This window comes from Pelodiscus sinensis, chromosome 5, assembly GCF_049634645.1.
Source record: "Pelodiscus sinensis isolate JC-2024 chromosome 5, ASM4963464v1, whole genome shotgun sequence".
Classification (NCBI taxonomy): domain Eukaryota; kingdom Metazoa; phylum Chordata; order Testudines; family Trionychidae; genus Pelodiscus; species Pelodiscus sinensis.
Genome location: NC_134715.1, coordinates 116,952,501 through 116,965,916, shown reverse-complemented (window position 1 = coordinate 116,965,916; position 13,416 = coordinate 116,952,501). Strand labels below are relative to the sequence as shown.

The following is a 13,416-nucleotide window of genomic DNA, read 5'->3' as shown; positions in this document are numbered from 1 at the left end:
TTTTTGTTTGTGTCGCAAGGGGGAAGCTTCCAAGGTTTACAGGCAAGCACACTTCATGCAGAGGGAACCTCTTTTTAAGAGCAACACACATGACTATTATAGTACTGTCTAACCTTCCACAAAGCTGTTTTTCAAAGCTTCTGTGATTTGCAGTGCCTCTCAGTATACTCTCTTTATTGCCCTAGTCTTTGGCTGCTCATAATTAGGGCTGGGCACTCTACCTCGACCCCCAAACCTGACATCAAATTGTCTCCCTTTCATAGATATTATGGAGCACACAGCTGGCTGCCACAATAATGGGAATGTTGCTATCACTGAGATCTAATTGTGTCAATAAATGGTGAAACATTCTCTTTAAATGTCCATAACCACATTCTACCACCATTCTGCACTTGATCAGTGTATAGTTGAACTGCTCCTAATTGCAGTCCAAACTGCCTGCATTCAGCTTCATAAGCCATGAGACCAAGGGATAGTCCAAGTCCTCAAAAATCACTATCGGCATTCCAACACCTCTGATATTAATTTTCCCATCTGTGAAGAAAGTTTCAGCTTGCAGCTTTCTGAAGAGACAGAAGTTCCTAAAGACGTGTGCTTCGTGCATCTTTCCCAACTGTCCCATGCTGATATTGGTGAAATGGCTTTTGTGATCCTCCAGCACCTGCAATACCTTCAAGAAGTACCTCTTGTAGTGTATGTACTCTTTGGCAAGGTGGTCGGGTGCCAAGATGGGGATGTGCATTCCACTGTTGCCCCACCAAAGTTAGTGAACCCCATCATGGCAAAGCTGTTCCCTATGTCTAGTACCGTGGTGTCCAACCAGTTCTGAAGAAGTAGCCACTATATTGGCTTCTGCTATAGTGAACTAGGCATGCTCAACTGAACAAATAGTCACATATGGTAAGGTGCTAGCATGCTGGACACCACAGATCTAGCACGTTTCCTAAAGTCGTTATCCTTTGCAGAAGAAAGGTATTGATATCTTGCCTATTTGGATCACAACAGCCCCCACTGTAGATTTCCCCAATTTCAGTTGATTCCCAGCTGACTGTCTGGTGTTGCTAACTTCTACTAGGCTATTGCCACTCACTTCTAAACTGTCACAGCAGGTCTCTAGTATTGCTGCACTTCAGGGTGAGGAAAGCTGTCATGATTATGAGGGTTAGCCAGCAGCCTGGGGATTAAGGAGTTAACTACACCTAGCCGGGTGGCGTGACCAGTAGGAATTTAGGTGGGACTTGCAAACTGGGACAAAGGAATTTGGGATTTTTCCTTTTCTCTCTCTGGGTGAGTCCTCTGCAGCTACAGGGAGGGACAAGCATGTCTCTCTCTCTCCAAGAAACAATGCTTCTCTTTCTGTAAGTAGAGTAAGGTTTAGGTAGTTTCCTTAGGCTTTATTGTTTTAAGGGTTGGGTATGGGACCTGATATCTGGCACTGCTTAAGAGATGTTTGGCTTTTCTTTTTAACTAAGTTCTAGCCCATGGTGTAATTCCTCCATGAGTATATTTTGTTACCTTTCCATCTGATCCTTGTGCTTGCAACAGGAATATTGTTGTAATAAAAGTTTTCTCTTTTCTTTTTGTTAACCTGGCATTGGTTACTGCGTGTCCTGATTTTTATAATAGGGGTGAGATTTCCCAAATGATCTTCCCCTAATCTCGTTATTAATATTTGGGTGGTGGCAGCGGAAGTTTTATTCCCAAAATCTAGGTTTTTAAGATTTTGGGGCAAGTTTTATACCAAAGCCTGGTAGATAAGGCTTTGGGGTACACTTGCTGGCCCCCACTTCTGCATTTATCATGCCAGAGTGGGGAAGGAGCCATGACAAAAGCAATTTGCAAAGCTCCATGGAAGTTTTGCAGGTGATTGTCCTATGTAATCCCACCAGTCTGTGCTTGTCTCTCGGCACCAGAAATGGTGTTCCACGGTGTCAGTAAGATCAAATGTTGATTTAACTTCTGTGAAGCACCTGAGGTAAGGTGATGTTCATGGCCTCCTGAGATTCAATCTTAATCCAGCAGGCTCTTGTTATGCTCTGGGCATACTGCATCATAAAATGCAAGATGTTTAATGTGACTGCCGTAGAACTTTGCTGCTGAACAGGGTCATGTTGGGTTCCATGCTTACCCTGGGTGTCTGCACAGATAACCAGGGAGAAAAGGGCATGAAAAGATTGTTTGCCATCGCTTTCAAGAAGAGGAGGAGATGAATGCATTATGGAACGCTGACAGCATGTACCCAGAACCACTCATTGCATTGCTTTCATCCCAGCAGGGACTGGGAGTATAACCCAGAATGCAAAGGGACTGTAGGATAGCTACCCATAGTCCATAGCTGTCAGTTGACGGTAGCCACCCTACGGGGAGGCACTACGTTGAAATCTTGCACACAGTAGGAACATGCATCTTTGACTTCACAAAATTGGGTGTTAGAAAATCTGCCTTAATAAATTCATCTTTATCTCTGTGTACACAAGCCCTAAGACTAATTCTTTACTATACCTGTAGTGATCATAGATCCTCAAACTAGAAGTCTCAGTTCTCACTGTCACTACTTGGAAAAATGCATAGCTCTGTTTTAATGGGTGTCAGTATGGGTTGAGAACAGGAGAAAAGAGACTTCAGTTACTTTTCCTGTATTTTACTGTTGCAACAATTAAAGAAAACCAAGACTGAACTTCTGGAAAACCAAGCATTCTGTAGCTGTAACTGTGGGATGTCCCATAAGCCTAGAGGATGAGAATTTAATTGAATTTCTTAATTAGTATCTAAGGTACTTAAAATTAAACACTCATGATGGTCCAATTTACATGTAAAGAGTCCACAGACTTTCAAACACAGCTGTAGCTGCTAATGAAAGGCCAAAGTAAACCATTCATAGTCTTGGGATTTATTGACAACCTGTTGATATTTATCTGCATCTGGGAAGGGGGAAAAAATCAGCTATAAAAAAGAGCACATTTATTAACTGATGAGGAGAAGAAGAGGACTGAATAACATTCCAGGAGCTGAATATTAGGGAAACCTTATAAGCATTGTAATATTGTAGAAGGTGACCTGAAAAGAAAAGTCAAGAAGTGAGTTTGTATTTTGTATAAAGGAGGACAGAAAGGTTTTGTTAGTTTTCTAAAAGGCTGTTTCTTTTTGCTTGTTTTACATTAGTTATTCAGGCCATGCCAGTCTACAAGACTTTCTGATTAATGAAAAACTAGTTGAAATGTTATCACAAGAATCAAGGGAGTGAAAGTTGACTGATGTCGGGGGAGGGAAATAATGTATTTATGCAATTGCTTGTTGATGCATTTGATTTCTTACAAAAAAAGTAATGATGTAGAAGGCTTGTTTTGTGTTTCTACAGCTGTTAAAATTAGGGATGTCAACATGTAGTCGACTGCACAATTAACCGATAATCGGTTAATCCTATCTATTACTATCTATTACCCACCCACCCACACACCGCTACCTCTGTATGTATCAGGATGGCGGGAGCTGATATGTGTAGGGAGCTGATACATGAATTTTTTAATTATTTTTTTAAAAGCTGGCTCCCTCCACATGCTGGCTCCCGTGGAGCCAGCTGCCTCCCACAAAGGCAGCGGTGGGGGGGAGGGTTGCATGTGTGGAGCTGGCTTTTAAGCCAACTCTCTGCCCATGCCAGATTCCATGGAGCCACCTTGGACAGCAGTGCGGAAAATGGGGACAGGTGGGAACCAGTATACACAGGAAGAGGCTTGCAAGTTGTATCAGGTGCCATAGAGCTGCCTGCACCCCACACTGCTGCCTCTTTATAAGAGACAGTGGGGCAGGAGGCAGGCGGTACCAGTGCTCATGGGGACCATTGGTTCCTGGCTCCCCTTCCACAAGTAAATGTGTAACTGCTAGAATTTCAAGCAGTTACACATTTACACAAATAGCGGATAATTAACATCCCTATTGAAAATACATGGATCTTAAAGTTGAGTGTTATTGCTGTTAATGACATGGGTTTATATGTATTTTATATAACATTGTCACATTGCATGATATTGTTACAGTTTTTCAAACTGCTATAGAAAGATGCTGAATTGAATACATTTTGGATAATAACTTGTAATACTTTCTATTGCAATGTTTTGTTATATTGTCAGGTTAAAATCAATATTCAAGGAGATGTAGTTGATCGTGGAAGCACTAATCTGGGAGTAAACCAAGCTGGCTTTACATTGCACTCTGCAATTTATGCTGCTCGACCTGATATTAAATGCATTGTTCATATTCATACACCAGCAGGAGCAGCGGTAAGTAGTTCCTCTTACTGTAGATCTTAAGAAAAGTGTACCTGGGCCCAAGCAGTCATATATTTACTTTTATAGTTTAATGTCTTGCTCCCCTTAAAGCTGTATTCTAGTGAGGAATCCTATTTGAAGTCAAATAGTTAATAGGCCTGCTCATGTGAGTATACCTGCATTGTGAGTGCTTGCAGAATTGGGCCCTGCTGTAGAAATTGATGCTATCTGTGCTAATGTTCGTGAGTAAGAAATCTTGGATCAATATTTAGAAGTAACACTAGGCAAATGGCAAATTTCAGATTTGAATGGTTTTTGACCGTTCAAAACAAGCTAAAGTTTCCTAGTAAGGCACATTTTGTGATATTTTATCCATATATGTTCTATATATAGGAGAACTTGCATCCTACCTACATTTTATTCTGGTAGCACATCTGTAACTATTTCACCGAACAAGTAGCAGTATTGGTCTTAAATACCAGGATTTGTGGATATCCATGTTGATTTTATCGAACCCTGTTTTTATCAGTTTCCAAGAATTAATTATAAATAATTATCAAATCTACCTTGAAAGCTATTTTAAGGATTCAGTTCATTGACTGAGTTTCAGATATCCAGTAAATTGCTTTACTGCAGTTCTTATTTTGCTTTTTTTTTTATTAAATTGATTCAGAACAGCAATGAAGCGATTTTAAAGTGGATAACAAGACCAAAATTAAGAAAATTCCTGACTTTTCAGTCATATTCTGAGAATTTTAAGCTTTAGCAATGGTTAACAACTGTGGTTTTGTGTAATAATTTGCAGGAAAGCTTGTCTCTTACCTTGTATTTTTAAAGTGTCTACTTTAATTTTAAAAAAAAAGTACGAATTAAGATAAGTTGTCTTATGTCTTTTCACAGTTTTGTCTTTTCTTTTGACTATTCTTCAGTTCTTGCTTTTAAGTGTCTCAGCTATAATTTAAATATTAACAATGAACGTTTGCCATATACTAGGGATGTTAAATTTAGATTAATTAACTAATTGCATACTTGATGGGATTTCCATCAACTATTGGGTTAGTCGATAAGGGCGCCTCCACCTTTGAACTGTAATGAGCACTGGTGGGCTCTTGCTACAATTAAAAAACAGAAGCTCTGCATGGAGCGCGGAGCCAGCGGGGAACTGGCCTGCACTTCCTGAGCTTGTGAAATGTGTAAGAGCCCCAGCAGACTCCCACACTCCCTATAGCACCTCAGCCTTTGAAACATTCAAGAGCCCTGGCAGTGCTCTTGTACTTTTCAAAAGGAAGCCCTGCACGGAGCCACGGAGGGAGTCCCTGGTAGGGCTCTTGTACATTTCAAAAGCGGAATCACATTTCAAAAGCGGAATCTTCAGTCCCTGCTTACGCTGTTTCCCACTGTACCTCTACCCCCTCTACCCCGCCCCCAGTGGAGGTGATGCTGGGGGAACCAGCTTTTAAACAGCTTCTGCCTAGCTCCTGCTCTCCCCCCAACCCTCTTTGCTGCCTCTCTCTGAGGCAGCAAGTGGGGGAAGCTTCTAGTGGCATCACTAGTTGATTAGAGCTAAAAGGCACAATGACTAGAGCCAAATCCCTGCAAGTTGCATGGAAACTTTTTATAGACACCATAATAGAGGCCCAACTTAAATGTATACCACCAAATTAAAAAACATAGCAAGAGACCTAAAAAAGAGTCACCGTGGATTAACCACCATGTAAAAGAAGCAGTGAGGGATAAAAAGGCATCTTTTAAGAAGTGGAAGTCCAATCCTAGTGAGATAAATAGAAAGAGAAACAAAAACTGTCAAATCAAGTGTACAAATGTAATAAGAAAAGCAAAAAAAGGTTTTGAGGAGCAGCTAGCCAAAAACTCAAAAAGATATAACAAAATGTTTAAGTACTTTAGAAGCAGGAAGCCTGCTAAAAAACCTGTGGGTCCCTTAGATGATCGAGATAAAAGGAGCAATCAAGGACGATAAAGCCATTGCGGATAAACTAAGTGATTTCTTTGCTTCAGTCTTCACGGTTGAGGACATTAGAAAGATTCCCAAATCTGCACCGTCCTTTGTGGGTGATGAATCTGAGGAACTGTCCCAGATTGAAGTGTCATTAGAGGAGGTTTTGGAACAAATAGAAAAACTTAATGTTAACAAATCTCCGGGACCGGATGGCATTCATCCAAGGGTTCTAAAAGAACTAAAATGGGAAATTGCTGAGCTATTATCTGTGGTTTGTAACCTATCCTTTAAATTGGCTTCCGTACCTAATGACTAGAAGGTAGCCAATGTGACACTGTTATTTAAAAAGGGCTCTAGAAGTGATCCTGGCAATTACAGACCAGTAAGTCTTACTTCAGTACCGGGCAAATTAGTCAAAACAATAGTAAAGAATAAAATTGAGGCACGTAGAAGAACATAATTGTTGGACAAAAGTCAACATGGTTTCTGTAAAGGGATATCATGTCTTACTTATCTATTAGAGTTCTTTGAAGGGGTTAACAAACATACAGACAAGGGGGATCCAGTAGATATAGTATACTTCGATTTTCAGAAAGCCTTTGCAAGGTCCCTCACCAAAGGCTCTTGTGTAACTTACATGGCCATGGGATAAGAGGGAAGGTCCTTTCTTGGATTGAGAAATGGTTAAAAGACAGGAAACAAAGGGTAGGAATAAATGGTACATTTTCAAAATGGAGAGGGGTAACTAGTGGTGTCCCCCAAGGGTGAGTCCTGGGACCAATTTCAACTTATTCATAAATGATATGGAGAAAGAGGTAAGCAGTGAGGTGATAAAGTTTGCGGATGATACCAAACTGTTTAGGATAGTCAAGACAGAAGCAGACTGTAAGGGACTCCAAAAAGATCTCAGCAAACTGAGTGATTGGGCAACAAAATGGCAAATAAAATGTAATGTGGATAAGTGTAAAGTAATGCACATCGAGAAAAATAACCCCAACTATATGTATAGTATGTTGGGGGCTAATTTGGCTATGACAAATCAGGAAAGAGATCTTGGAGTTATCGTGGATAGTTCTCTGAAAACCTCCACACAGTGTACAGTGGCGGTCAAAAAGGCAAATAAGATGCTAGGAATTATTAAGAAAGGGATAGAAAATAAGACCCAGAATATCTTACTGCCCCTATATAAAACTATGGTATGCCCACATCTTGCATACTGTGTACAGATGTGGTCTCCTCACCTCAAAAAATATATTTTGAACTCTGAAAGGGTTCAGAAAAGGGCAACTAAAATGATTAGAGGTTTGGAATGGGTCCCATATGAAGGGAGGTTAAAGCAACTGGAACTTCTCAGTTTAGAAAAGAGGAAATTGAGGGGGGATATGATAGAGGTATATAAAATCATGAGTGGTGTGGAGAGGGCGAAAAAAGAAAAGTTATTTATTAGTTCCCATAATAGAAGAACTAGAGGACACCAAATGAAATTAATGGGTAGCAGGTTTAGAACTAATAAAAGAAAGTTCTTTTTCACACAGCGTGTAGTCAACCTGTGGAACTCCTTTCCAGGGGAGGCTGTGAAGGCTAGGACTAGAACAGAGTTTAAATAGACGCTAGATAATTTCATGGAGGTTAGGTCCATAAAAAGCTATTAGGCAGGGGATAGAAATGGTGTCCCTGGCCTCTGTTTGTCAGAGGCTGGAGAAGGATGGCAGGGGACAAATCGCTTGATCGTTGTCTTCGGTCCCCCCTCTCTGGGCACCTGGTGCTGGGCACTGTCCGCAGACAGGCTACTGGGCTAGATGGACCTTTGGTCTCACCCAGTACGGCCGTTCTTATGTTATGACTGTTGGATAAGCTTATACTTAGTGGATAGTCGACTAGTTGCTTATGTCCCTATCCTATACAACACTCGTTAGTGTATATAATATAAACCAGTGACTTGTTTTTCTTTACTTCTCTCTCAAAATCTGCTGTCGTGTTTCTCAGGTTTCTGCAATGAAGTGTGGTCTCTTACCAATTTCACCGGAAGCACTTTCTCTTGGAGAAGTGGCCTATCATGACTATCATGGTATTCTGGTTGATGATGAAGAAAAAGTGTTAATTCAGAAAAATTTGGGACCTAAAAGCAAGGTCAGTTATTCTATCCACAGGTCACTATTAAAAGAAAATAGTGTGTTGTTTTTTTTAAAATGGAAATGGGAAGGAGGGGTGGTTTTAGTTCTTGGCAGGTAGATTTCTTATAGCAGCTCATATTGCTTGAAATGTCCATTTCTTTTAGGTCCTTATTCTCAGAAACCATGGCTTGGTATCAGTTGGGGAGACCATTGAAGAGGCTTTCTACTATATTCATAACCTAGTAGTTGCCTGTGAGATTCAAGTAAGAATCTTGATATATATATATATATATTAGTTTGTTTGCTTATAACATGATACATAACCTCCAATCAGCAGATTGGTTAGGAAGTGGCATTCAGCTATTTCAAGCGTAGGCATGCGCAGCACATTTCGTTAGGGTGTGCATCCAAAGAATTTTTTTTAAATGTACTTTGACTCCCATTGGCCACAACTCTGGAGTTAACACTCTCGGGGCAAGATGGACACATGACAAGAAGTAAAAGGTGTCATGTGCCCCCCTCTGAGGACTTTTCCCACCATCCTCCTACCAATAGGGATTAGTTTGGCCCCCACTAAACCCCCCTCCCCCATGCAACCCGCCCTTCCCCATTGCATTAACCCAATGTGTGTGACATTAACTCAGGGGCAGAGAGGCTAGGGGAAGTGTTCCCTCTAAGAGTTTCCTCCCATGAGCAGAATGAATTTTGTGTTGTGCATGAGTACTGAGTTGATGTGGCTTGTATGGATGTGCCACTTTGGCACCCATGTTGTTATTAAATATCTCATAAACTTCTACCTTTTCCCTCTGCTGCCATATCTCCTCCCCTTGCTCCATCAGCTCCTCTGGTGCCTGCTGCCCCCCAACCCCTCACCCTCCTCTGCTGTCCTGACTCCTGCCCTTCTCATTGCCCTTAGCCTTCCTGAGACCTATCCCCCTCCAACAGCCCTTTTCTCCCCCCTGTGCCCACTCCTCCAGTAGGCCCATTCTGATCATATGAGCTACCTCTCCTCATCCCATCTCTTAACTGCCTCTACACACCTGCCCTACCTCTCTCCTCTGGTGCTGGTCCCTCCCCTGCTGGTGTCTGCCCTTCTGCTTCAGCCCCAGAATCCCCTGGCATCTGCTCCTTCCCTTACCCCTGCACCCTCCTGGTGTCTCCCCCTTCCCTCACTGCCCCTGCCCCCTTTGCCTTCTTTTTCCTTGATACCCACCCTCTCACCATCCGATACCCCCATTCCCTTCATGCCCCTGTGCTCTCACACATGACTTGCTCCATCCCTGCCTTCCTCATGCCCACCCCTTCTTTCAAACCTTCTCCCAGCACCTTCCCCTCCAACCTTACCCTCTCCTCTCCCAGCATCACCCAGTCCCACCTCCTGCCCTTTTCCTCATTGTCTCCACTTGGCCACGTGGCATTTGTCTCTTCTACCCTGTCCCTTGGTGCCTTCCCCTTTCTTCTTCTGACCTGCCCCTCTCCCCTCAGCACAAGCCCCTTCCTCTTATTTTTCCCCCTTTCTTCTCCCCTCCCCTTCAGCTTCTGCCTTCCAGCTTACGGGGCTGGAGTCAGAGCTAGCCCAAGCTACAGGCTGGCCCGGGGCACCGTACGGTGCTGCCAGGACAGGTGGGGGGTGCCTCAGGGGTGCCGCACAGTACCACAGAGGCGGGCGGGGTTGGGCGGGGCCTGGGCCGCAAAAATGGCTTGGTCCAGCCTCTGTAGTCAGGCCCTAGCTACTTCTGGAGCTGGGCTGCACGGTTTTAAAATCCCAGGCCGTGATGTCACACGATGCCCAGGCGTCTCCCCTCTCACCTGTTTGTGCAGCATTTGAGGACACCACGCATGTGCTCTCTCTTCCCCACAGTGCCCTGTAGATGGCCGCGGGGAATTTCAAGTGAGGGGCTGCGGCGCCCCGTCACAAATCCCCCCTCTTCCTCCAACAGCCAGTAGCCGGCCCGAGACATTAGGCTGTGCCTAGGCACACCCGGCACACCCCATGCGCACGCCTATAATTTCAAGCTAACTTAACAAAATAAAGATTCCTGGATTGATTTTCATCGTGCGGGAACAACTATAGTTCAGCAACTGTGTTCAGCTAGCAAACTAGAACTACTGATCCCTCATAAATCGCTCCCAAATTACCATTCTACTTTTCATTAAAGCAACAATGTTAAACATGTAATTTTTCATGCTGCTTAAAATACTTTTATTATTACAAGGTTATAATGTATTTAATTTTAAATGCAATATTAGAATTTGCAAAACCGAAGAGTCCTTCTACTGTTTCTATAACTATCCAGTGTTTGTTTAAAAATAATTAAACCACATTTATTTTTTAAAAGGTACGTACTCTGGCCAGTGCAGGTGGGCCTGACAACTTAGTGCTATTAGACCCTGGAAAATATAAAGCCAAATCTCGTTCTCCTGAGTCTCCAGCAACTGAAGGTGCTATATCCCATCCAAAATGGCTGATTGGAGAGCAAGAGTTTGAAGCCCTTATGCGAATGCTAGATAATCTGGTAAAGCAAATAACGTCATTCTATCTAATAAGTTTCTACGTGATGAATGCAAAATTCTAAGTTGCTATTAAAAAACTAAGATTTAAATCTGGTTTTAGTCTTGTTTTATTTGCGGACAAATTAGATTCTTGAGATTTCAAAATGCTAAGTTTTTTTTCTTAAGTTAGTGTCCAATCAAAAATGTGAAAAAAGAACCATTCAGGTGACTTGATTTATTAATCTTTAATCTTGAGTATCAAAAGATTCTGTATAAGATAAAAGAGTGAGTTAAGGCTTGAGCTCAAAAGCTTACTAAAGTCAATTGAAAGACTTTCCTTGATCTCAGTGGGTTTTGAACCCGTCCTTAATGTTTATATTTACTAGTTTCTTTACCTCTTGTGACACAGAATGGTTCTTTTCATGGGTTGTGATTGTGGGGCATGCAGCTTATCCAGATAAGACCATGCACCTCTATTTCTTTACCCCCTTTTAGAAAAAGGTAGAGTTTAAAAATAAACGTGGACTTCTCAAGGTATCACATTGGTAGAGGAGCCTTTGTGTATTAACACAGAATAATGATCCATATGGCTCCATTGCATGAGAGTCAGAGGATTGTAAGTTAAAGCAGGCCTGGGCAAAATACCCTCCATGGGCTGAATCCATCCCGCCAAGCAGCCAGATCTGGCCTGCAGATGCAGTGGGGAGCCTCAGGCAGACTCCTTGCCTGCTCTGCCCCCATACGCTGCTGAGACAAAGAGCCATTGCAGGGTCTGTTTGAACAGCTCTGAGCCCCAGGAAGAGGAAAGAGGCTTCATGCATTGCCCTCACCCCAGCACAATCCCATTGGCTAGTTTCTGGCCAGTGAGAGCTGTCTGTTCAGACAGCTTGTGAAGCACTCTTTTCCCCACCCCTCAGGCTCATAGCTATTTAGAAACCACATGGCCCCTGCAGTCATTGTGGGAGCGGGGCAGGCAAGGAGTTTGCTTGAGAAGGCTGCTGGCTGGGAGTCAAGCAGGTAAGTCTCCCAGCCAGAGCCTGCCTCTAGCACTCCAGCCCTTTGCCCCCTTACTCCACGTAACCCAAACCTACTGCCCCCTCCTGCCCTCATATCTCCTCCCATATCCCGCACCTCAGTCTCCTGCCCCTGGTCACAACTCAAATCTCTGCGCCCCTGCCCAAGTCACAACCTCCTCCTGCCTTGAGTCACGACCCAAACCTCTCCACTCTCTCCTGCACCATAGTCCCCTTCCCCAGGTCACAACCCCGTCTTGCCCAAGGTCACAACCCTAGTTCCCTAACCCAAGTCACAACTGCCTCCTTAACCCAAACTCCCTCCCAGACTCTGCCCACTCTCCTGCACCCTACTCCCTTACTGCAAGCTCCCTTCTGCACCCAACCTCCATCCCAGACCCCACACCACCTCCATTAATATGGAAGAGTGTGGCCCTTGACTATTTTTCAAATTCTTGGGAGTGGCCCCCATCAAAAAGTATTCCCCCCCCCACCCCAAGATAGTCTACTTGATCACTCCGAATAATGCCCAGCAATTACACTGTGTGATAAGTTATGATTCAGATTAAATCTTTACCTAAATTGAAGTTATTTTTAGTGAGATTGTTCCAGATATCAGGAATGCTTAGTGTTTCCTTCTCTCAACAAAACCATTTCCAGTGTCCTAAGTTCAGTATGAGCAATCACTGAGGGCAAGTCTACACTGAAGAAGAAGGTCAACTTAAGATACACAACTCTAGCTACATTAATTACGTCGCTGGAGTCGATATATTTTAAATCACTGTCCACACAGTGGGATGGATATTGATGGGAGCAAACACTCCTGTAGACTTCCCTTGATCCTTGGGAGGAGCAGAAGTATTGGCACCCACAGGTGTACCCTCTCAGTTCGTATTAGTAGGTCTTTTCTAGACCCACTAAATTGAACCCTGGAAGATAGATCGTGGCAGTGTTGATCTTCCACGTAGTGTAGACTTGGCTCTAGTGCACAATCATTGCTATTTCTACCTATTATCACTACACTACTATGAAAATGTATTTTATCCTGGGTCCCAATTTGTCTTCAAATCCAGAGGTTTTCTACCATGCTGAGCTGCTTTAATGTATCCTGCAAAACTGACATGTTTTGACTAGCCTCAAGAGGCTGTTCGAGTGGTGCCGTCAACACCAGCTTACCGTGCAATCTGTGACTCCTCAACCTAGAGACCAGAGGTTGTTCTCAAACTTTTATCTCCCATACAGCGGCCCTCAATAAATTCCATTTCAACAGTCGTGTGTGTGTTTAAAAACAAGTTGTGTTAAATTTGTTTTTTAAAGGAAACACATAGTTTAAGATAAAAAGTTAAAACCGGACCATATGTTTAGGGTTAGAGAGTAGTATACAGAACATTATTCTTCTTGCTTCTCAACTTACTTTTTGTTCTCCTATATTTGGTAATGTTTATTAACTGATGCAAAGTGCTTAAGAGCTTGGTTATCATATGACGTTGGGGTGTTTGTGTGTGTATGATGCATTACTTCTCTTATTAGACATACCCACCAGAAATGTATAAAGAGACAGAGTAATTTTGTAA

General features: G+C 42.9%; 1 protein-coding gene across 15 annotated transcripts in view; it reads left to right on the top strand.

Moving 5' to 3' along the window:
* The window catches only part of ADD1 (adducin 1), a 98,476-nt gene that overhangs the window by 49,889 nt on the left and 35,171 nt on the right, over window positions 1–13,416 (top strand). For all 15 annotated transcript variants that reach the window (XM_075930841.1, XM_075930842.1, XM_075930844.1 and 12 more), the window contains exons 6-9: window positions 4,128–4,277; window positions 8,209–8,352; window positions 8,501–8,599; window positions 10,676–10,852. In XM_075930841.1, the coding sequence (XP_075786956.1) occupies window positions 4,128–4,277; window positions 8,209–8,352; window positions 8,501–8,599; window positions 10,676–10,852 (570 nt within the window). The remainder of the gene's footprint in view (window positions 1–4,127; window positions 4,278–8,208; window positions 8,353–8,500; window positions 8,600–10,675; window positions 10,853–13,416) is intronic.